The following is a 26,120-nucleotide window of genomic DNA, read 5'->3' as shown; positions in this document are numbered from 1 at the left end:
TACCTATTCTCCTGAAGCTGTTTCAAAAAACAGAGCAAAAGAAAAACTTCCAGACTCTTTTTATGAAGCCAGCATTAACTTGATCCCCAAACCAGGCAAAGACTCCACCAAAAGAAAAGAGAATTTCAGCCCATTATCCCTGATGAATACGAATGCCAAGATTCTCAACAAGATCCTAGCTAACTGGATCCAACAGTACATTAAAAAGATTATCCACGATGACCAGGTGGGATTTATCCATGGGATGCAGGAGTGGTTCAACATTCGCAAATCAATCAATGTGCTAGAATAAATAAGAGAATAGAGAAGAACCACATGGTCTTCTCAATACATGCAGAAAAAGCATTTGATAAGATACAGCATCTGTTCCTGATTAAAACCCTTCAAAGTATAGGAATAGAGGGAACACTCCTCAACTTCATAAAATCTATCTATGAAAAACCCACAGCAAATATCATCCTCAATGGGGAAAAGCTGACAGCCTTCCTTTGAGATCAGGAACATGACAAGGATGCCCACTCTTGCCTCTCTTGTTCAACATAGTACTAGAAGTCCTAAGAACAGCAATCAGACAACAGAAAGAAATAAAAGGTATTCAAATTGGCAAAGGAGAGGTCAAACTCTCTTCACAGATGACATGATACTTTATATGGAAAACCAAAAGACTCCACCCCCAAACTACTAGAACTCACACAGTAATCCAGTAATGTGACAGAATACAAAATCAATGCACAGAAATCAGCTGGTTTTTTTTTATACATTAACAATGAAAAGACATAAAGGGAAATTAGAGAATCGATTCCATTTACTACAGCACCAAGACCCATAGGATACCTGGGAATAAACCTAATCAAAGAGGTAAAGTATCTACCTCAAGAATCTATAAGGATCTATACTCAAGAACTACTGAGCACTCATGAAAGAAATTGAAGAAGACACAAAAAGTTGGAAGAGCATTCCATGTTCATGAATTAGAAGAATAAACATTGTTAAAATGTCTATGCTGCCTAGAGTAATCTATAATTTCAATGCCATTCTGATCAAAATTCCACTGGCTTTTTCAAGAAGCTGGAACAAAAATTTGTATGGAACCAGAAGAGTTCCCGAATTGCTAAGGAAATGTTGAAAAAGAAAAACAAAACTGGGGGAAAAACAAAACTGGGGGCATCACGTTTCCTGATTTCAAGCTTTACTACAAAGCTGTGATCATCAAGACAGCAAGGTACTGGCACAAAAATAGACTCGATGGGACAGAGTAGAGAGCCCAGATATGGACCCTCAACTCTATGGTCAACTAATCTTTGACAAAGCATGAAAAAATATACAGTGGAAAAGACGGCCTTTGCAATAAATGGTGCTGGGAAGATTGGACAGCTATGTGTAGAAGAATGTAACTCGACCATTCTCTTACACCATACACAAAGATAAAACTCGAAATGGATAAAAGACCTCAATGTGAGGCACGAATCTCTCAAAATCCTAAAGAAGCACATAGGCAGTAACCTCTTTGACATCGGCCATAGCAACTTCTTTCAAGATATGTCTCCAAAGGCAAAGGAAACAAAAGCAAAAATGAACTTTTGGGACTTCATCAAGATCAAAAGCTTCTGCACAGCGAAGTTAACAGTCAACAAAAACAAAGAGGCAACCCACGGAATGGGAGAAGATATTTGCAAATGACAGTACAGACAATGGGCTGATATCACAGATCTATAAAGAACTCTTCAAATTCAACACACACAAAAGAATAATCACATCAAGAAATGGGCAAAACATGAACAGACACTTCTCCAAAGAAGACATACAAATGGCTAACAGACACATGAAAAAATGTTCATCATCATTAGCCATCAGGGAGATTCAAATCAAAACCACATTGAGATACCACCTTACACCAGTTAGAATGGCCAAAATTAACAAAACAGGAAACAACATGTGTTGGAGAAGTTGTGGAGAAAGGGGATCCCTCATACACTGTTGGTGGGAATGCAAGTTGGTGCAGCCACTTTGGAAAACAGTGTGGAGATTCCTTAAGAAATTAAAAATAGAGTTTCCCTATGACCCTGCAATTGCACTCCTGGGTATTTACCCCAAAGATACAAATGTAGTGAAAAGAAGGGCCATCTGTACCCCAATGTTCATAGCAGCAATGGCCACAGTTGCCGAACTTTGGAAAGAGCCAAGATACCCTTCAATGGATGAATGGATAAAGAAGATATGGTCCATATATACAATGGAGTATTATGCCTCCATTAGAAAGGATGAATACCCAACTTTTGTAGCAACATGGACGGGACTGGAAGAGATTATGCTGAGTGAAATAAGTGAAGTAGAGACAGTAAATTATCATATGGTTTCACTTATTTGTGGAGCATAAGGAATAACATGGAAGACATGGGGAGATGGAGAGAAGAAGTGAGTTGGGGGATATTGGAGGACAGACAAACCATGAGAGACTGTGGACTCTTAGAAACAAGCAGGGTTTTGGAGGGGAGGAAGATAGGGGGTTGGGTGAGCCTGGTGGTGGGTATTATGGAGAGCACGTATTACATGGAGCACTGAGTGTGGTGCATAAACAATGAATTCTGGAACACTGAAAATAAATTTAAAAAATATTTTATGTGTCATAAAAATGCATAAAGTATTATATTATGAGAAAAAAACCATAGAGAAATGAATTGAAAAGGCACTTCCAAACAGAAAATATCTGAATATGAGTAATATGTAAGAAAAAGGGCTTAACATCATTTAATCAGAGAAAGCCAATGAAAGCAACAGAATTGACTGAAATAAAAAAGAATGATATATTAAGTGTTCGTAAGGACAACATGGAGCAAATGGAATACTCATACATTGCTATACAATGAGAACTAAAATCAGATACCCACTCTGAAAAACAATTTAGAATTCCTAATTAACTTATTCCATGACAGCAATTACAAGATGAGAGAGTGCAAATGTCCATAAAAGACTTCCACGGCAACGTTCACAAGAAGTTTATTCATAAAAACCTTAAAGTGGGGCACCTGGGTGGCTCAGAGGGATGAGCGTGTGCCTTTGGCTCAGGTCATGATCTCAAAAGAGTACTAAGTTCCCTGCTCAGCGGGGAGACTGCTTCTGCCTCTCCCTCTGCCAGGTACTTTCCCTGCTTGTGCTCTCTTTCTCTGTTAAATAAATAAAATCTTAAAACAACAAAACAAAACAAAACCCTTAAACTGGAAACAATTCAACACCTGTTACAGTGAGATGATTAAACAAATTTGAGTTATCCAAATTCAGCTATAAAAGAAAATAAATTACTTACAGACACAACAATTTGGATGAATCTCAAAAATTAAGCTGGAGCAAAAGCAGCTAGACACAAAAGATTATTAACTGTACAGTTCCTTTTAACACAAAGTTAAAGAACAGACAAAACTAATGCATGCTGACAGAAGGGTGCCTACTGACTTGGAAGGGGGAATGAGGGAAATATATCTTGCTTTAGGTGTTGGATACTGGGATGTATATATGCATTAAAAGTCACTTATTTGTACACTGAAGATTAATGTTTTACTGTATATAATTCATACTCTATTTTTTTAAAAAATGGCTGAAAATAAGTAAATGGGCAGATAGATACTAGGCAAGTGAAAGAGAAAGGGGAGTAGCAGTTATTAATGTCTGACAAAGCAGAATTAAGGTCAACAGTACCTCATAAATTTTGTGTAGGAATTCAAAAAGATAATTTATGAGACTTAAATACAGTACATTTAAAGTACATCACAAATTCTCTCAGCTATCATTATTATGCTATTATTATTTATTTCAACATGCCCAATTTTCACTAGAACCCTGTTCATGATAGCTAATAAATACAGATGTTAGCTAAATTTACTTGACCCCTACTACCCAAGGATAACGTCTGTTCATCATTAAAGCACTATCTAATAGTGATGTATGAAAGTTAAATGAAAAGAAAAAAAAGACCTTAAAGGAAATCACAGTCTAATAGGAAAGAAAGGCAAGAAAACATTTATAAAACGTTCAAAGAACAAAGCTGTTAATGGAGAGAGGGAGTGCTTATGGGGTACCTTTAAGGGTACTGGGAAAGGCTTTCTTTAAAAAAAAAAAAGAGGTGCCAATTTAGAAACAGATGTACTCACTAAATTCTTACATTTGAGAATTGAGGAGCACCTTTTAAAGTACTTCAAGTTGTTGGTAATAACTTACAGAAATACAGAATACATTAGGAGGTAGCATTTCAGATGCAGGGGAAAATAATGTTGGTAATAATCTGCCATTATATCATCTTAGGCAGCAATACACATATCAAAAGATATCCTGACAACATACAGCCTGACCTGTACAGCAGTAAGTGCACATGCCAGACACGTGCCGAAAAACACACACCTACATAGATGTCTTATTTCCACAATTTCTATATAGTTGTCTTCAACTCATTCAAAATAGTTAAAAAAATGATCATTAATTAATGTTCTAAATTTAAATTTTCTAATTTACTATTTTTAAAGCTTTTTGTTAAAAATCCTTCTTAAAAAGCATGTTTCTGAAAAAGAAAAAATAATTTTAAAAAAGTTAATTTCAGTTCAGAGATGACAGAAAGAATACAGTGAACTAAGTAATCTCTATAGAAACAAAATAATCAAATTACAATAAGAACATCACCTATCCAAGTGAATATGAATGACTAGATTCAGTTAAATTAATATACTTTAAAATTTTTTTACAAATGAGTGGTCAGACAAATGGCAAATTGACATTACTTTGTGTTACTAAAACACAACTTGTCAAATGTGGACAAAATAAATGCCAAGTAAATAATTAACTTTTAAAAATAAACTCTTAGCCCCTAGTAGAGGTGGCACTAATAAAAGAAAACAAAAACAGGAAAAAACAGGATATACTGTCACCCTGAAACAGAAAGACAATGTCTCTAGCACTTAGTGAGAGCCATTATTCCTTACTTCCCTCACCTTCCACTGTGATTCTAACCTGGTGACTTGTCACTAATCTTTATTATTCCTCAATCTTTTGTTTTTCGTGAATTTTTTATAATCAAGTTAACTGTCTCACATCCCACTATTGAGGCTTCTCATAACTGCTCCAATCGTCTTCTTAATAGTGAGTCTTTTGTTTGACTATAGATTGTATGCGATTTGGCCACCTACAAAAAACAATCCAAGGAGCATGGGAAATAACTTTCTCCCTCTGCCTGCCACTTTCCTTGCCACTGCCACCACCTCCTATACTGATGTTTGAAATTATACCATTCCAGAGCAAGTTAATCATTTTCCTTTACTTAGTGACAAAAACCAAGTTTCTGGGGGCGCCTGGGTGGCTCAGTGGGTTAAAACCTCTGCCTTCGGCTCAGGTCATGATCTCAGGGTCCAGGGATCCTGCCCGACATTAGGCTCTCTGCTCAGCAGGGAGCCTGCTTCTCCCTCTCTTTCTCTCTGCCTGCCTCTCTGCCTACTTGTGATCTCTGTCTGTCAAATAAATAAATAAAATCTTAAAAAAAAAAAAACAAACAATACCCAACTTTTGTAGCAACATGGACGGGACTGGAAGAGATTATGCTGAGTGAAATCAGTCAAGCAGAGAGAGTCAATTATCATATGGTTTCACTTATTTGTGGAGCATAACAAATAGCATGGAGGACAAGGGGAGTTAGAGAGGAGAAGGGAGTTGGGGGAAATTGGAAGAGGAGGTGAACCATGAGAGACTATGGACTCTGAAAAACAATCTGAGGGTTTTGAAGGGGTGGGAGGTTGGGGGAACCAGGTGGTGGGTATTGGAGAGGGCATGGATTGCATGGAGCACTGGGTGTGGTGCAAAAACAATGAATCCTGTTATGCTGAAAATAAATTAAAAAAAATAATAAAAAATAAGTAAATAAAAATTTAAAAAAACCCCAAATTTCTGGAAATGAAAAACAACTGAAATAAAATGGCAATAGACAGCAAATTTCAACAAGATTAGATACAAATCAAGAAAAAGTCAAGGAGAATAGAGAGCTGAATGAATTATTCCGAATCACTAAAAGAATTAGAGATGGGTGGGGAAAACATGAACAAAAAATGTTAGAGACATGAACAGAGTGAGGTCTAACATATATCCCATAGGAGGTCTTGAAGGAGAGAAAAGAGTGAATAGAAAAGAATAAATATTTAAAGAGGTAATAGCTGAGATTTTCCAGACCTAATAAGGGTATCAATCAGTCAGGGAAAAAAGGCCAACAATATACACCAAGAGACACATCATAGGGGAACTATGAAATAGTAGAGACAAAGAAAACAAAAAATATCTAAAAGGCAGACAAATAAAGACTTATTACATATCTCTCAGTAAGTGACAAATTGAAGGCCAAAACACATAAAAGGAATGGATATAGAAGACTGAATAATAAAATTCACAAACTTGATCTAATGGTGTTTAAAACTGAAGGATGTGATATTTTCAAGCAAGGGAGAATATTTAAGAAACTCATCATGTATCAGTCTGAAAAGCAAGTCTCAGCAAAGTAAAAAACATGATATTCATTGACCTCATCAGCATAATTAAGTTAAAAATCTCTAACAAAGAGAAAACTAATTCCCAACATGGAAACTAATTGCTACCTACGCACCCACCCCCAATTTGGAAATTTAAAATCACACTCCTATATAGTTGTGTGTCAAAGAAAAACTCACAATTTTCTTTTTAAGATTTTATTTATTTATTTGACGGAGAGAGATCACAAGTAGGCAGAGAGGCAGGCAGAGAGAGAGAGAGGGAAGAAGGCTTCTCGCTGAGCAGAGAGCCCAATGTGGGACTCGATCCCAGGACCCTGAGATCATGACCTGAGCCGAAGGCAGCAGCTTAACCCACTGAGCCACCCAGGTGCCCCCGAAAAACTCACAATTAAAATGAGAAAATACAAAACAGAACAAATAAAATATGTTAATATGTGGGAAACCGCTAAAGAGTTAGAGGGACATTCATAACCTTGAATGTTTACATTAAAAAGGCAGAAAGGTTTGGAATCAATGATCTACATAAATAAAACAATTAAGCTAAGTGCTCAAATTACTGTGACAGGAAACAAGGACATACAGAGAGATGAGTAAAGCCAAAATTTGGTTCTTGAAAAGACTCTGATCAAGAAAAAAGACTGAAAATATTAAGTCTAGAAATAACCTCAGATGCAGTTGAAACAGATAATATGAAACTATTATAATACAACTTTATACCAATAAAATTAGAAATTTAGGCAAAATGGAGAAAGCCCAAGAAAAATACAGATTATTACAACTAACAAGAAGAAACAAAACTTGAATGGTTCTTTAACCATTAAAGAAATTGAACCAATAATTAAAAATCATCTCATAAAGAAAAAGCTAGAGAGTTCTTATAACTATTCAAAGAATAAACATTCGAATACTATATAAACTCATAGGAAGAAAAGAGGAATACAATTTTTTAATTCGTTTTACAAATTAGCATAAGCTACATGTAGCAACATGGATATATATCAAAAACAATATTGAGTAGAGAAAGCAAATCAGAGAAAAAAAATACATACCATATAATCCCATTTATGGTATTTTAAAAGTCAAAAACAGGTAATATTAAATAATGTATTGTTTATAAACCACAAAATGCAGAAGTGTCTGTCCATAAGGGAAAATGGATGATTCAGATGTGCAGGGCACAAACAGTCCTGGGAATATACTCCATTTCTTCAGCCTGGCAACAGGTGAACATGTGTTCATTTTTTGTTCTTCTATCTTATACCTATATAAGATTTAGTCCTTTGGAGAGATTAAAATATTTAATATTTTTATATTTGAAAAGAATTTATAATCTAGAAAAGAAGCGTACCAATATTAAACTAATCATGATACAATGTGTTAAGATGTTATTCTAGTGCTATAATATAAACAAGGTATCACAGGAATAAAGAAGAGGATTTGATCCATTTTGCAGTTTGGGAGAAAGAATGAGAAGTCTTTCCACGGGGTGAGACATCTATATCTGAGATAGGTAGATGATCAAGATTTTGTCAAGTTGAGGTTGAGGAAAAGGTATTCCAGACCCATAGAACAATACGAGCTACAGGTAAATATTCTTAAAATAGAGCTTGGTAAGCTGATGTTGAATGAATGTTTGTTGAAGTTCTAAAAGACCGGACAAATAATCCGAAATACTCAAGGAAAGATGAATAGCTAGATGATAGGGTATCGGTAAGTATAAAGGAGATGAATGGCATAAGACAAAGAAGTACAGGTCTAGGTTAAAACAATATGAACATTATCAGTCTAAGGAGTTTAGGTTTTATTCTTCAGTCAATGAGAAGACTGAAATGTGGGAAGGAGGAAGAATATAATCAGATCTGTATTTTTGAAACTCCATGGATATTTAAAGAGTGAAATTTAGAGCATAAGCAAAGCATCTGGAGGGAGGGTTCTGCAATAGCACAAGGATCAGATGATGAAAGAAAGCTGATCTTGGATAGGAAGAACAAATTAGGGAGGGAGAGAGAGAAGATTGTTCAGGGGTTGAACCATCCATTCCTAAGGAATGAGTCAAAGACAATTCCCAAGTCCCTGACTTGCTGACTCAGTGATTACTGACTAAGGCAGGAAACACAAAAAGCAAAGCTGATTTGGAGGAGGAAGAAGGAATAGGACTTTGGTTTGGGTAAGCTGCTCTGATATCCCAGTGGCAACTTCTAGTGGAGACGTCTGACAGGAAACAGATTTGCAGCCTAGGAATGAAATATAAGCTCAAGATACAGATTTGGAACTCATGGGCATCCATGATAAATGAAGCAGTGGGAATAAATGAGATCTCCTAAGGAAAAGGCATAGAATGTGAAGAGGAAACAAAGTACAAGTCCAAATGATAGAAACAGTACAAGGATGGTAAAAGACAATTACTTAAGTTGTTGAATTGTACCTGCTCAGGTTCAAGGTTTTTGATTTAGGACTCCACACAATATGGATGACCAACAGTCTTACTCACATATTGCCTACACCTTCCCAACTTTCCAAAGAGACTTATCTTGATGAAGTCCCAAAAGTTCATTTTCGCTTTTGTTTCCTTTGCCTTTGGAGACATGACTTGAAAGAAGTGGCTGTGGTAAATGCTGAAGCAGTTACTGTCTATGTTCTCCTCTAGGATTTTGATGGATTCCTGCCTCATGTTGAGTTAATGCCTTTCTCTCATCTCTGAAACAACCATTTCTCTGTGAATTCTTATATTCTTCCTTGCTTTGAGAAAGCTTTTCTGAATTACTTTCTGTATTGGGGAACCAATATTTTACTTTATAAACCATAAGGTCTTTGTGTCCTTCCTACTATATTACCTCTTTCTCTTTCTTTTTCCCCTTCCCATTCATACAAAGAAGTTGAGGCAGTTAAATAGGGTCAAAACTAATATTTAGCAGACAGTTACACATCTGTCTCTAAACTACTGAACTCCAAAACACATTTATTTACAAATAATGTATTATATAAAAACAGCCTCTAAACAAAATATAGGAGAAGAGATGGGAAAAATAAAGTATAAAGAGATAATACAGTGAGGACTCAAAACTGTAGTCATTCACATCATATACTGAATTCAGATGATTTCAAATGAAACTTGAGAAATATATACAATTAAGCTAAAAATAATCAAATATGTAAAATATGGTATATACGTAGGTTCAGATGACACAAAAATCTTTAAAATTGATTGTTGTATGTAAAGATCTTTCCTGGACATGTGAAAAAAAAAGAAGCTGCCCTCTCCCCACCTACCGTGTCAAAATTTTTGAAAGAGATTTAGGTGCATAAAATAAAACATCAATCAAGAATTTAATGCCCAGGGGTGCCTGGGTGGCTCAGTGGGTTAAGTCTCTGCCTTCGGCTCAGGCCCACACATCGGCCTCTCTGCTCAGTGGGGAGCCTGCTTCTCCCTCTCTCTCTGCCTGCTTCTGCCTATTTGTGATCTCTCTTTGTCAAATAAATAAATAAAATCTTTAAAAAAAAAGAATTTAATGCCCAACTTATTTAATGACTAAAGTCTCAAGTCAGTCAAAAATTTGCAACCATACAAACTCTAAATTAGATGTTTGTTTTTTAAAGACTGGGACAGGTTAAAATAGCATTTTATATATGAAAAAAATCTTGGAATTATATAATTATGGGTACTACAATAAAATTATGTACTGAAGTGTATTAATCATATAGCTCTAGTTTTCCCTTCTCAACGGCCTCAAGAATTAATGACTTGTTGCAAATTTGGTTTGCACACTTACAATGAAAAACACGATTTCCTTAACCCTCTAAATACCTGTAAAATGAACGCTACTAGAATATCCACAGTCAATGAACATAAGAAAAAGTGTTAACCTACCAAATAGGGAAAGGACTGCAAATTAAATCATGAAAGAATATTTTTATCTATCAAATTAAAATATTATAATCATCAATGATGACCAAATTGTGATGAAACCAGCAATATTTACCAAGAGTCTTTGGAGCTCTAATTCTACTTCTGGGAATCGATTTTGAGAAATAAAACATGTGCTCAAAAGTATCTTCACCTCTCAGTAACAAGAACAAAAATAACCTTAAGGTGGGAATGCAAGCTGGTGCAACCTCTCTGGAAAACAGCATGGAGGTTCCTCAAAATGTTGAAAATAGAACTGCCCTATGACCCAGCAATTGCACTATTGGGTATTTACCCTAAAGATACAAACATAGTGATCCAAAGGGGCACGTGTACCCGAATGTTTATAGCAGCAATGTCCACAATAGCCAAACTATGGAAAGAACCTAGATGTCCATCAACAGATGAATGGATCAAGAAGATGTGGTATATATACACAATGGAATACTATGCAGCCATCAAAAGAAATGAAATCTTGCCATTTGCGACAACATGGATGGAACTAGAGCGTATCATGCTTAGTGAAATAAGTCAAGCGGAGAAAGACAACTATCATATGATCTCCCTGATATGAGGAAGTGGTGATGCAACATGGGGGCTTAAGTGGGTACGAGAAGAATCAATGAAACAAGATGAGATTGGGAGGGAGACAAACCATAAGTGACTCTTAATCTCACAAAACAAACTGAGGGTTGCTGGGGGGAGGGGGTTTGGGAGAAGGGGGTGGGATTATGGACATTGGGGAGGGTATGTGCTTTGGTGAGTGCTGTGAAGTGTGTAAACCTGGTGATTCACAGACCTGTACCCCTGGGGATAAAAATATATGTTTATAAAAAATAAAAAATTATATAAAATGAAAAAAAAATAACCTTAAGGGTCCCAGTAGGAAAAAGTTAAAAAAAAAAGTACATCCACATTAGCAACTGTTATAAGCCATAAAACTCACATCTCCATATTTAATAAAGGTGTTCACAACAGAACTGTCAACAGAAAAAGATATATCTAATGTAAACTGAATTCAGAAAAATATGTTTCATATTTTTCTAACATATATACATATAGGTATATGGTATATAAAAGTACTGATTACTATAAATACTAAAATATAACTGTTTATCTTTGGTGCATTATAAATATTTAAACAAAATTTTTTTAGACTTTTCAGTATTTCTCCCTTTTTTTTTTATTACCATATAAGGTATTATTTGCTTCAGGGGTACAGGTCTTTAAATCATCAGTCTTCGACAATTCACAGCACTCACCATAGCACATACCTTCCCCAATGTCCATAACCCAGCCACCCTATCCCTGCCCCCAATACCACCCAGCAACCCTTAGTTTGTTTCCTGAGATTAAGAGTCTCTAATGGTTTGTGTCCCTCCCAGGTCCCATCTTGTGTCATTTTTTCCCTCCCTACCCCTCACGATACCCCACCCCACCTCTCAAATTCTTCATATCAGAGAGATCATATGATGATAATTGTCTTTCTCTGACTTATTTCGCTTAGCACAATACCCTCTACCATCCACCTTGTTGCAAATGGTAAGATTTTCTGGGGTTTTTTTTTGATGGCTGCATAGTATTTCTCCTTTTTAAAAAATAATGATTGAGGGGCACCTGGGTGGCTCAGTGCGTTGAGCTTCTGCCTTCGGCTTGGGTCATGATCTCAGGGTCCTGGGATCAAGCCCTGCATCGGGCTCTCTGCTTAGTGGAGAGCCTGCTTCCTCCTCTCTCTCTCTCTGCCTGCCTCTCCACCTACTTGAGATCTCTGTCTGTCAAATAAATAAATAAAATCTTAAAAAATAAATAAATAAAAATAATGATTGAGTCTTAATTTTATAAGCAAGAGAAAAAAATACATGACTTGGAAAAAACATTTCCAGGACTTGAGATAAAGGCAAATGGAAATGTATGCAAATGACAGGGGACTCACTGTTGGTATTTTCAGTGTGGGATCCAAATAGCACAAAGTCCACATGAGGCTTATAATGGAGCCTATTTTACAGGAGGTATCCTATAGGGCAAGATGAGTTTGATAGTCTGATCTGATACTAAATGAAATACATTAACCAACCTGCTTTAGGTATTATTTCTTTGGTTTATTTTCATGAGAACAATTTTGTTCTTTATTTTAAGACATATGGTGTTAGGCCAAAAATTCATTCGGGATTAAGAATGAAAATACTTAGTTTTGAGTTCTGCCTTGCTCTCCTACTTACAGGTCAAATCATGAACCTCTCCAAGCATCTTTCCATATGAAAAAAATGGAGTTAATATTTTCCTTAACTACTTCATAGGGTTATTTGCATTAAAAAATTTTATTTATGTGGTTCAGTCAGTTAAGCATCCAACTCTTCATTTCAGCATAGGTCATGATCTCAGGGTCCTGGGATCAAGCCCTGTATCAGGTTCCCCACTCAGTGGGAAGTCTGCTTATCTCCTTCTTTCCCTCTACCCACCCCCAGCTCCCTCTCTCTAAAATAAATAAATTACTCTTTAAAAAATGTATATATGAAATCATTCTAGCTTTAAATGATCATTGGTCATTAAATTCTAATGCACCCCTAAAATACACAGTCATTTGTGTACTGCTCCTACACTAAAATTAATTCTACTTTTGAAGAGGAGAATCAAGATGAAGGTAATTAAGAACTGGCCATTTTCATGCTTCTATTGGTAAATAAGAAAACAGGAGGAAATATACCTAGAAGAACCCTTGGTAAATTATCAAATCCTACCTGGAAAGAGATCTGAGAGAATGTCTAATGTCTGGTGACACTAAGTTAGAGGCCCCCGGTGAATCATTATTTCCAAGAGCAGAAACAAAGTGATAGAATGAATAACAAGCCATTTGTGTGAACAATGTGCCCCCATAGTTTTTCTGGGATCTATGCTTTTAGAGATTTCTGTCTTCGAAAAGGGAACTATAAAAAATAATGGCAGTTGGCAGTGTTTCTCCATTAATGCAAGACAGATATTTTAATTGGTTGGCATCATAAAATTAATGAATTCATCCATAATAAATAGAATCAGCACAAATGCTATCATATAAATTTAGTTTACTGATTCATTTATTATCCAACTTAGTGATTTCAAAATATTGAATGTCAAATATTAAAAAATCCTAATTCTAAAAAGAATCCTAATTTTTTTTTTTAAAGATTTTGTTTATTTATTTGACAGACAGAGATCACAAGTAGGCAGAGAGGCAGGCAGAGAAAGAGGAGGAAGCAGGCTCCCCGCTGAGCAGAGAGCCCGATGCGGGGCTCGATCCCTGGACCCTGAGATCATGACCTGAGCCGAAGGCAGAGGCTTTAACTCACTGAGCCACCCAGGCGCCCCAAGAATCCTAATTCTGAGTGTGAAAAATGGTCCATCATTTGTTCCAAGCTTTATCTCCAGATCCAACATATTATCTTGGATTCAAAATAGTATCAATAACTCTCTATCTTTCTCTCAAAAAAATAATTAAATCTTTTTAAAAGTTGGGGGGTGCCTGGGTGGCCCAGTCAGTTAGGCGTTCAACTCTTGGCTTTGATCAGGTCATGATCTCAGGTCATGGGATCAAGGCCAAGGTCAGGCTCCACACTCAGCGCAGAGTCTGCTTGAGACTTTCTCCCCCTCTGCCCTTCCCCCCCAACTCTCTCTCTCTCAATACATAAATAAATCTTTGGAAAAAAGTTATATCAACAAGACTTGGAAGGATATCAAAGCCTTGTATGTCAACTTTATTCTATTTCTTTATGATATAAACTGAAGCAACAGTTACTACTCATAACTTTGTAAAAACCTAAAGAGATTGTTTTGAAGGGGCGGGGGGTGGGAGGTTGGAAGAACCAGGTGGTGGGTATTAGAGAGGGCATGGATTGCATGGAGCAGTGGGTGTGGTGAAAAAATAATGAATACTGTTACGCTGAAAATAAATAAAAATAAATAAATAAATAAATAAATGGGGATTACATTTGAGTAGAAGAAAAATATAGATGCCAAATTATATTAACAATTTTCAGGCTTTAATTCTATTTTAAATGATTGAGATGGTTTTTGTCTCCTATTGGGATTGTGACTGATATAGCCCTCCATATAATACGAGCCCCCAAAATATTGAATAGCTTTTGAACCCTTTATCTAAGAATTATATTTCTAATCCAAAATGTACACTGTATTCTAAATAGTGAGATATCCATTTTCCTGAAGAAGATGTATTTGAGAGATATGTGGCTATCAGAAGAGATAATATACTCATAGAGAACTTCTCATCAGGCTCTAGAAAAGCCCAAAGGAAGAATAAATAATGCCAACTTCACTTTCTATGTTCTCACATCAATAAAGGCATTGATTTTAATGTAAAAAAAAACAAAAAAACAACAACAAAAAAAATCTAAAGAGAACCAAACTTACTCCTTCCGTTATATGCAATTCCTAATCATTTCATGTATTTTTAAATGATTAAAAAAGTTGTTCAATAAATATATTTGTGTCATTATTGTTACTGCACAATAAACAAAGTGCCCGCTTTGTAGAAATACGAATTCTTTTTTTTTTTTTTTTTTTTTTTTTTTTTTAAAGATTTTATTTATTTATTTGACAGACAAAGATCACAAGCAGGCAGAGAGGCAGGCAGGGAGAGAGAGAGAGGGAAGCAAGCTCCCCGCTGAGCAGAGAGCCCGATGTGGGACTCGATCCCAGGATCCTGAGATCATGACCTGAGCCGAAGGCAGCGGCTTAACCCACTGAGCCACCCAGGCGCCCGAAATACGAATTCTTTACTGCAGGGGAGCACCTTGCAACTCTCAATACAAAAATTTCTGGAAATAAACTCAACATTTGGCCCTACAGCCTTAAGTCACATTTCTCATCAAGATGATTAATCTTTACGAAAAGGCAGGAAAACAAGACAGAGCCACCCACTTTGACATTTTCATTCTTTGAAAAAAAAAAAAATCTACTTCTAGTTCATAAACCGTAACTATCATTTGTAAAAAGTATGCAATCTATCAAGAGTGCTTTTTGATTATAAGATTAACAAGATCATTATCTTTCTTATTTTTTGCACTGAGAATACTGTTAAAGTGGTTCTAGCTTAGTTTTACTTAGAAATCTGATAAACCTTTGCCCAAGAACCAACCAACCTTTAATAAGAAGGTTGTTTCAGTTTTTCCTTTTCTGCTTACTTGAAAAAATATAAACAAAGTATAACATCTAAAGAAAAACCTACTCCATTGATCTATACAGCACTCATTTTTATCCAACTTGGATTAGAGAGTGGAGAGCATGTATTTTTCAGGTAAGTCATTAAACCTCCGGAGGAAGGCGGTTGTAGCCACTCTGGTGTGTGAGTCTTTGTGTGTGTCCCTGTGCTTGAGCACTTGTACCCATGCTTCAGCATAGTGAAAAGCAAAAGCATCATTGTGGTCATTTGGAAAGGGGCTGAGGAAGAAGAGGTGTGAATAAGCAGGAAGAGGTTTATCTGCAGGCTCAGGGAGTTTGCTGTTGGCTCTAAAGTAAAGTATTAACCTAAAAGGAGCCAAATTTGAGATGATTCTTAAAGATTTGGGTTTGATGCCTTTCTTTCCTATTTTCTCTTTTTCCCTTACTTACTTTGAACAAACAGCCTGTGTGAGGAGTAAATCAGCTTTTGCCTTGAGAAAACTTTGATCTAAAGAAAAGAAGAGAATATTAAATTAACAATTCTCAAGGTGAGTTATAAGAAGGGCAGGAGTCATTCAAAGTCAGGTAGGGTGAAGATGAGGAAGGTATATGAGTGTGGGGAGGGTAAGGACAGAAAAGTATAGGAAAAGCAAAAGAGACTTTTCTACTTTGCTTATGTAGAAAAGTACTAAGAAAGTAGTTTGGAAACTAAATTGTTAAAATAACCACCTTGTTAATTTAGCATAATTCATTTACCTGTGTTATTTTCTCTATTCCTTGGAAGTTGTGCTTTTCAAAATGCTCTGCTATATTCAGAAAAGTGTGACGTTCTAGGTAGCAGCAGTTACTCAGGACTATCAAAAGTCTCTGTTCCTAAAAGTAAAACAAATGTTTAGAAAATTACATTTAAAATAACAAACTGGGTAACAGTTATCATTTATTACATTTAATTATAATCTCTTCATGTTTAATATCAATATTCAATGTTTTGTTTTTCTTGGTCCCTTTTTTCCCCAATAATAATATAGAGAGAAACAATATAATTCTGTAACTCTATATTTTATAACTGCTTATTATTACATAATACACTAAAGAGTCAAATAATGCTGTCTTTTGAAATTTAATAGTTGTACGGAAAAACAGCTAACTAGTAAGGTAGGATCAGCTGTTGTTCTTGTGAAAGGGGTTTATTTTACTGGTTATTCTGCCCAATATTTTTTGCAACAAAAAAGGCTATAAAAATTAATATTTTAAAATAGTTACAAATGTAAAAATTCATAGAAAGTAATTTATAAATTTTTCTTAACTTGAAAGAGAATTATAATGCCATCTATATGATGGGGTCCTTCCAAAAACTGGGCCTTCACAGATGCATATTGTGTAGAATAGTTTCCCTCTCATGGGGAGTGATAAAATAAAAGCAGGGAACTTTCCCATAGTATTGGATATGAAGAGGGCTAGAGCCTCATACTCTATGTTCTCCAGGGTTCTAGCCACTTTAAGGTGATTTCTTATTAAAATTACCACACCCCAAGGCTGATGAATAAACATTATCTTATAGTTCAGAAGAACTATTTTTGTATACAAAATTCCAGGAATGGCAGTTATCTCTGCTGTTGTGGCTCACCAAGAATACTTTCCCATGCTCCCTCAGTGTGAAAGCATTCTCTAGAACAACAGTGACTAATTTAGGGCTTTAATTTAGGATCCCTTGACTAAACATTAAGGCAAAACTACTTTCCAGGAAAAATTTTCAACCATATTTTGCTTACTGTTTTATATATAACTTATGTTAAAGTCAACACTCTGAACTCAGTTGCCAAGTACAGCTTATACCTCCTAATAATTTCATTTAGCTCCATCAAAAATTTTAAAACTTTCTAAATTTCTTTATTTAAAATATTATTATCTATTGCTGGCACAGTGGCCTATTCAGTGCCCCTTTTGGTCATCAACAAATATAATTAAAGGGCAAGGAGTTATTAAAAGCATCCTCGAGTAAATGAAAGGTTGTGAATGGCCTTGAATTAATCGATGGATGGGAAATAAATTACCAAACGAGGAAAATAGGGCTCTGTTATGTATACCACTCCTCCACATTTTGTGTGAATAAATGGCAAATGAGAACCAGAAGGAAAGCAGTAAACATCACTGCATAGGCACACAGGTCAGTTTGAGGAAGGGGTATATTCCCTCCTGCCCCATACTTGGTATTATCATTATATGGTGGTCCTCATAAAGAACATAAAATAAAGAAAGCATAAGGTGTCATCAGCCACTCTAAACATGCTGCACTCTGCAAAAATCTCAACTGGTTTTTCAGTTACAAGATCAATCCTCAATTACCTTTTCCTCCAAATATTAATTTTATAGTCTAACAGACCCCGGGGCATGCCACATCCTCTCTGCCCTGTTAATTAACGCTTTTTTAAATTTTCTCCCTATAATCTGCATTGTTTTTCCTCCAAAATGGAAAAATAGTTTGAGTGATTTGAAGTCTTACTCTTGATAATCATATTTTTCTTCCCAACTCTGATCAGTCAGAAGAAGTCAAAGTGGGAAGAATAATTGAACACTACAATAATCAAATTCTTAAACTTGAGTATTTATTAAAAGCTTACTAGCAACTTAAATGAATATGTATGTTTGAAAATAACAACTCAACCTATCAAAGGCAGTACTTGCCAATTATGTATTATTTCAATTATTTCTCACAGAATCTCTAGATTGTAGGCATTACCATCTCAATTTTCTCCAGGAGAAAACTGGACACCCTCAATGACATGCCCAAGATTATTCAGTCAGTAAGAAGACCAGGAAGCAACCTGGACCTCTACCATACCATAACTGCCTCTCCGCCGAATAATAGAACAAAACCCTAAGAATATCTCAATAATCTGCGTCAAATCTAATGAGTTATCATACAAATGCAGAAAAACACAGGAACTAAATTTGGTACCAAATGAACAATTTTAGGGAGTAAAATGGGAGAGACAAGGTCCTGTGACTGGGAAAAGCAAGTATGAAACACCTGCTGTGTGGTTGACAGTAAGTTCAATGTGACACAATAGAGATGTAACATAATGTGTAGTTCTGGCTGCTTCCCAGTTGCCAGGGCCACATCAGAGTCCGGTACTCCATTCTTGAAAGAGGACAGAAGTAGATTAAGAGGAGACTCACTGCCATATCTACTAAGAGATGCCTAAAAGATTTAGGGTGTTACCTAAGAGAAAGGAAGATTCCAAGCCCACACAACAAATGTTTTCAAACACTAAAAAGATTGTCATGTAGAAATCAGGCTTGTTCTAAAGGGCAGAGAAGAAAAGCATAGTTGGCCCAATAGCTCCTAAGGCCCTTCTCAGTTTAGAAGGCTCATTCCTCCAGCCTGTGTCTCTCTAGTCTACTAAGTTCACAGTGCAAAGAATGATCCAAACTCATTACATCAACTTCCTTGGCTCCTATACATGTTCAGATAGCTCATTAGCAATCCACTGATATGCTTCTCCTACAGGCTACCGCCTAACTGCCAAGCCCGTAACGCTCCAGTTTTCATCTGACCCACCTGATCTTCTGCTAGTCTTTGAAACTGTTAAATACTCCTTTGTTTAAATTATCTCTTCCATCTCTCTCAGGAACACTTTTTCATTTGAATTTTCTTCTCTCTCTCTCTCTCTGATTATTCTTTTTTGGGAACTTTGAGGCTCTCTGCTTCTGGCCATCCCTTAAATATTGGTACCCCAATGATATTTTTATATATCTGGCCCTCCTCTCATTCTACCAATATTTTTCCTAGTATTTTCCACTCCCAGGCCTTGTATTCCTTATACAGTTTACCCCTGAACAACACAGGTTCAAAATGTACCAGTCCACTTATATGCGATTTTTTTTGATACATATAGTACAGTACTGTAAATGTATTTTCTCTTCCTTATGATTTTGGTAACATTTTCTTTTCTCTTACTTTATTGTGATACTGTGATATAGCATATAACATATAACATAATAACATATAAAACGTGTTAATTGCCTGTTATTGGGAAGGCTTTTGCTCAACAATAGACTATTGGTAGTTAAGTTTTAGGGGAGTCAAAAGTTACAAACAGATTTTTGATTGAATGGGGCATCGATGACCCTAGCCTATCCTCAAGGGTCAACTGTGTATTACTTATTCACAAATCTGTATTTAGATTTCTTTCCTGGAGTCCAGACACATATATCTAATCACCTGCTAAATATCTCTGCTTGAATGTCACTCATTTAATTCATCTGGTCCCAAACTGAATTTTTGATCTTTCCTATTATAACAAATTCTTTAACTAGGAGTTCATACTTATAAAAAATATAATATCTGTGGTAATGATACAGGGCAGGAAAGTTTGGTCATATTTTTTTTTCTTGAGAGATACATATATATATACATACATGTACACACACACACATACACCCTTCAAGCAAATGACAAACCAGAGAGTGTTATTTTTTTTTTTTTAAGGATGGACAGGTCTAAATTTAAAGAGCTAAATTTATACATATAATAAAGTATGTATGTTAATCATCCCCAAATACCTGTATATGCTGAAATACGATATAACTATGCATATATAAAAAGGTGGTATGGCTGGCTTTGTTTTGCCACAGAACTTTATGTTCAAATGAAATGCTATTAGGGAACTTACAGAAATAACTTCTCTAGTTAAAGAGGAAAAACATGGGGAGATGGGCCCCCATCTTCTGCTGCCTCTTCAACTTTCAAATAGCAAGGAACCATTAGGGCACCTCTTCACACTCAAAAACTTGAATTATGCAAGGAGTAGATGGAACCACTTAAATAACAACTTCAACTAAAAGGTTTTTAAGTTGTGGAATACATATAAAATTATATTTTTACTAAAATTTTCACAAAATAAAGCACAGTTCAAAATTATAGAAAAGTATACTACAACAGGAATACAATATCTGCCTCTCAAAGTAATTTAGACTGATTTATAAGCAAAGTAATTTAGACTCATTTATAAGTCATTATATAATTTAAAAATGGTAAGTTTAGCTTTTTATTTATCATCTTACTTACAGAAGTCAAACTGAAATCTTCATGGATACTTCCAAACAAATCGGGAGAAGAAACATCAACTGAAAGACTAAAAAGGAAGCAAGTAAGAGAACAGTAACAATTAAAGCACAAAAATTAGCAATGTTAATATAATGTCATATATCTATTACAACTCAATAAAAAATGCAATGAACTTTATGTAAACTTGACTTTAAAATCTTTTGGTCAAAAATCTCATAACTCTCTGCTTTATATTTAACAATTAACAGCTCAAAATAGACACAATAGGCTATCTATTAATACAGGTCATATGCTATTTGTTTGGGGTTTTCTCAATACTCAAATTAAATTTTTAAAAATCACCAAAGGGAGAAAAGACCCGAATGGCCAAGGAAATGTTGAAAATGAAATGAAATGAAATGAAAAATGAAAAACAAAGCTGGAGGCATCACACTGCCTAATTTCAAGCTTTATTACAAAGCTGTGATCACCAAGACAGCATGGTACTGGCACAAAAACAGACACATAGACCAGTGGAACAGAGTAGAGACCCTCAACTCTATGGCCAAATAATCTTCAACAAAGCAGGAAAAGAAATCCTGTGGGAAAAAGACAATCTCTTCAACAAATGGTGCTGGGAAAATTGGGACAGCTCAGTACAGAAGAATAAAACTCAACCATTTTCTTACACCATACACAAAGATAAATTCAAAATGGATGAAAGACCTCAATGTGAGACAGGAATCCATCAAAATCCTAGAGGAGAACCTAGGCAATAACCTCTTCAACACTGGCTACAGCAGCTTCTTTCAAGACACGTCTCACATTGACTATAGCAACTTCTTTCAAGACATGTCTTCAAAGGCAAGGGAAACAAAAGCAAAAATGACCTTTTGGGACTTCATCAAGATCAAAAGCTTCTGTGCAGCAAAGGAAACAGTCAACAAAACAAAGAGGCAACCCAAAGAATGGGAGAGGATATTAATGACACTACAAAGGGCTGATATCCAAGAGCTATAAAGAACTTTCAAACTCAACACACCCAAAAAAAAAACATATAATCAAGTCAAAAATGGGCAGAAGACATGAACAGACACTTGTCCAGTAAAGACATACAAATGGCTAACGACACATGAAAAAATGTTCATCATCATTAGCCATTAGGCAATTCCAAATCAAAACCACATTGAAATACCACCTTACACAGTTAGAACGGCAAAAATTAACAAGGCAGGATAAAAACAAATGTCAGAGAGGTTGTGGAAAAAGGGGAACCCTCTTTCTCACTGTTGGTAGGAATGCAAGTTGGTGCAGCCACTTTAGAAACAGTGTGGAGATTCCTCAGAAAATTAAATATAGAGCTATTCCATGACCTGGCAATTGTACTACTGGGTATTTACCCCAAAGATACAGATGCAGTGAAAAGAAGGGCCATCTGTACCCCAATGTTCATAGCAGCAATGTCCACGATCGCCAAAGTGTGGAAAGAGCCGAGATGCCCTTCAACAGACATAAGGATTAAGAAGATGTAGTCCATATATACAATGGAATATTACTCAGCCATTAGAAAGGATGAATACCCAACTTTTGTATCACCATGGATGGGACTGGAAGAGATTATGTTGAATAAAATAAGTCAAGCAGAGACTTACTTGTGGTAAGTCTCATATGGTTTCACTTACTTGTGGAACATAAGGAAAAACATGGAGGACATTAAGAGAAGGAAAGGAAAAGTGAAGGGAGGTAAATTGGAGGGGGAGGTGAACCATGAGAGACTGTGAACTCTGAGAAACAAACTGAGGGTTTTAGAGGGGATGGGGTGGAGGGATGGGTGAGCCTGATGGTGGGTATTAAGGTGGGTATTCCACGGATTACTAGGAACACTGGGAGTTATATGTGGACAATGTATCTTGGAACACTGCTTCAAAAACTAATGATGTATTGCATGGTGAATAACACAACACAATTAAAAAAAAAAACCAAAGGGGAAAATAGCTAATAATTTAATATTGAGGTACAGATTCAAATTAATTGAAATGTTTTTAACTATCAGAATCTCCAGAGTGCTTTTCAAGCTCATTTACATAATAAACCACTTATAGGTGAGCTAAGTTAGGAAATTAGCTAATAATCAACAATGACCAAAGATACAAAATTGCAGGGGAGGAAATACTATAATCCACTGATCAAGTGATAAAATAGAATGATAATCAACACTTTAGCAGGAATTCTTTTCCTTAAACTTAACCAATGGATTTTAGAATTCATATGGAACAGTAAATAAATGAAAATATCAAATAATATTTGAAAATAGAATCAATAAAAAGATACCAATCTTAATTAAAAATGCAAAGTAATGAACATTAAAATAATACAAAAAGATATAAAACATATACGAATGAATAGAACAGAAAATAAAGTTCAGAAAACATAGGGAAAACCCCAAAGACTCCCACCAAAAACCTACTAGAACTAATAAATGAATTCAGCAAAGTCACAGTATAGAAAATCAATGTACAGGAATCTGCTGAGTTCCTATACACTAGTAATAAAGTAGCAGAAAGAGAAATTAAGAAAAAAAAATCCCATATACAACTGCACCAAAAATAACAAAATACCCAGGAATAAACTTAACCAGACAGGCAAAAGATCTGTACACTGAAAACTGTAAAACACTGATGAAAAGAAATTAAAGACCAAAAAATGAAATGACATTCCACGCTCATGGATTGGAAGAACAAATATTGTTAAAATGTATGTATTACACAAAGCAATCTATACTTTTAATGCAATTCCTATCAAAATACCAATGGCTGTAGTCATCAAGACAGTATGGTATTGGCACAAAAAATGGAAAACATGGATCAATGGAACAGAACAAAAAACCAAGACTAAACTAATATCATACGGTCACTTAATTTTTTTTAAAAAAGATTTTATTTATTTATTTGACAGAGAGAGAGAGAGAGACAGAGAGCAAGGGGAGTAGGAGAGGGAAAAGCAGGCTTCCTGCTAATCAGAGAGCCCAATGCGGGGCTTGATCCCAGAACCCTGAGATCATGACCTGAGCCAAAGGCAGACGTTTAACAACTGAGCCATCCAGGCACCCCAGGACACTTCATCTTTGACAAAGCAGAAAAGAATATGCAAAAGGACAGTCTCTTCAAGAAATGGTGTTGGGAAAACTGGACAGCACCATCCAAAAAAAGAAACGGGACCATTTTATCACACAATACACAAAAATAAATTCAAAATGGATTAAAAACCTAGAAGTGAGACCTGAAACCATAAGAAACCTAGAACAGAACACAGGCAGTAACCACTTCAATACTAGCCAGAGCAACTTTTTCTAGATAACTTGCCTGCTGCAAGGGAAACAAAAGCAAAAGTCAACCACTGGGACTACATCAAATTAAAAAGCTTCTGCCCAGCAAAGAAAACAATCTTAAAACTAAAAGGCAACCTACAGAATGGAAGAAGATAATCTACAAATGACATATCCAATAACGGGTTAGTATCCAAAACACAAAGTTCAACACCCAAACAACAAATTTAAAAATGAGCAGAACACATGAACAGACATTTCTCCAAAAAAGACATCCAGATGGCCAAGACACATGAAAAGATGTTCATCATTACTTATCATTAGGGAAATGCAAAATCAAAGATACAATGAGATACCACCTCACTCCTGTTAAAAATATCCTTAAGGTATAAATTGGTAATTTGAGAAGTTTTCCATCTTTGTGATATTCTTGGTATTGGTTTACAAATGACATATCCAGTAAAGGGTGAGTATCCAAAATATAAAGTCTCACAGTGTATAATGCTACTGCCTCTTTGAGACTTAATAAATATTGAACTGTAGCTTTTCTGTATTGATGTTATATATTTAACACGATCCACCAGGAATTTGTGCTGTTAATCAATTTCCTGATACTGTTGATTAAACGTCTTTCCTTCCATATTGTTTTGTTACAATTTCTGTTTTAGACACCACTGAATTCTAATACATAGTGCTATGTATTTCTGAACTTTGCTTTTTTTAAAAATTTATGTCATTTTATTTTAAACTCCACATACAGTGTTATATTAGTTTTAGGTGTACAATATAGCAATTTGACAGTTCTATACATTCCTCCTGCTCACCACAACAAGTGCACTCCTTAATCCCCATTACCTGGTTTTATATATACCAATTTATACCTGTTAGAAATACCTTAAATGGCATTTATTTCAGTATTTTCTGTGTCAGAGCATTAACCTTAACACAGAAGTTACATATGCCAAATATCATTCAGTAACATTCAGATAAATTACATACTAAAAGATTCTACAGAACAATATTATAAAAGAATTATTATCAGAATTTGTAAATGTTAAGAATCAACATGTATCCTCTGAAGCTCAAATAACTAAGCCTGACCTAGACTTAATTCTACTAGAAAAATTAGTCTTTAACAAGAGTATAGCTAATTCTCTAACATCAGAATTCTAAAGGTTATCAACTAGGAATTATATATCTTAATTTTCATTACTATTTATAAAACTTGTTGCTTTCAGTAATTAGTAACCAATCAGGTGTTCAGTTTGCTCAACATTTTTCTAGGAATGCTAAAATGAGTTCAGAAGATGAAGAAATTATATACAAATACAGGTCAAATATATAAAAATATAATTTTAATGTATATAATCTATCTCTCTTATTGTCTTAGTTTATAAGACTACATATAAAACATTAGTCTGTATTTTTAATCCTCCTAAATGCATCAGTGAGATTAGTTTCAGTTTACTTACTGTGTAGTATCTACATCTGCATCAGGCTTAGTGCTCAACTGTTCCAGACAGTATATAAAAATCTAAGTTAAAAATAAGAAGTTTCAGTAACATGATTCTTAGATATTAATCAATTTGGACATTAAAAATAACTTTCTGTAAATAAATTCCTTTTTTTTTAAGAGAGTGTATGCACATACACTCACAAATGGAGAGGGGTGGGCAGAAGGAGAGAGAGAATATTAAGCAGGCTCTAGCACGGCATCAGAGCCTGACGCAAGGCTTAGTCTCATGGCCCTTAGTTCATGACCTGAGCTGAAATCAACAGTCAGATGCTTAACCAACTGAGCCACCCAGGTGCCCCAATAATCCTATGTAAATAAAAAAACCCAAATGTATACTAAGTGATATTTATGTGATTTAAGTGATATTTATGTATGTATGTGTATCTCCCAGAAGTGATAGAATAAATATCCCGTATATGTACATAAATTAAATGCTGAAAGATTTAAAGCACCTATGTTTTGATCCAACTATAAATTCCTGAATTTTAGGAAAAAGACCTTTTCCTTCCTTTCATCCACTTAATTGCATGCTCAACTTTGTTATGTTCTGACAAAAGCACTAGTCCCAACCAAAGAACTTCACACTGTAGACACAATGTAAAACAACTATCATGTCATTTAATTTGTGCTGTAACATAAAGTAAGAGGAACACACACAA

At 35.3% G+C, this 26,120-nt stretch overlaps 1 protein-coding gene across 1 annotated transcript in view; it reads right to left on the bottom strand.

Moving 5' to 3' along the window:
• Window positions 1-26,120, bottom strand: part of LOC123391891 (exocyst complex component 2-like) — a gene marked incomplete at its 3' end in the record, with an annotated part of 111,345 nt that overhangs the window by 52,195 nt on the left and 33,030 nt on the right. Inside the window, 3 exon segments of the mRNA XM_045079426.1 lie at window positions 16,327-16,443; window positions 20,642-20,708; window positions 25,418-25,479. Of these exon segments, the coding sequence (XP_044935361.1) occupies window positions 16,327-16,443; window positions 20,642-20,708; window positions 25,418-25,479 (246 nt within the window).

This window comes from Mustela putorius, unplaced genomic scaffold, assembly GCF_011764305.1.
Source record: "Mustela putorius furo isolate JIRA1106 unplaced genomic scaffold, ASM1176430v1.1 tig00000390_pilon_pilon_pilon, whole genome shotgun sequence".
In the NCBI taxonomy this organism is placed as follows: domain Eukaryota; kingdom Metazoa; phylum Chordata; class Mammalia; order Carnivora; family Mustelidae; genus Mustela; species Mustela putorius.
Note: the sequence above shows the minus strand (reverse complement) of the source record. Positions and strands in the feature narration are given on the sequence as shown.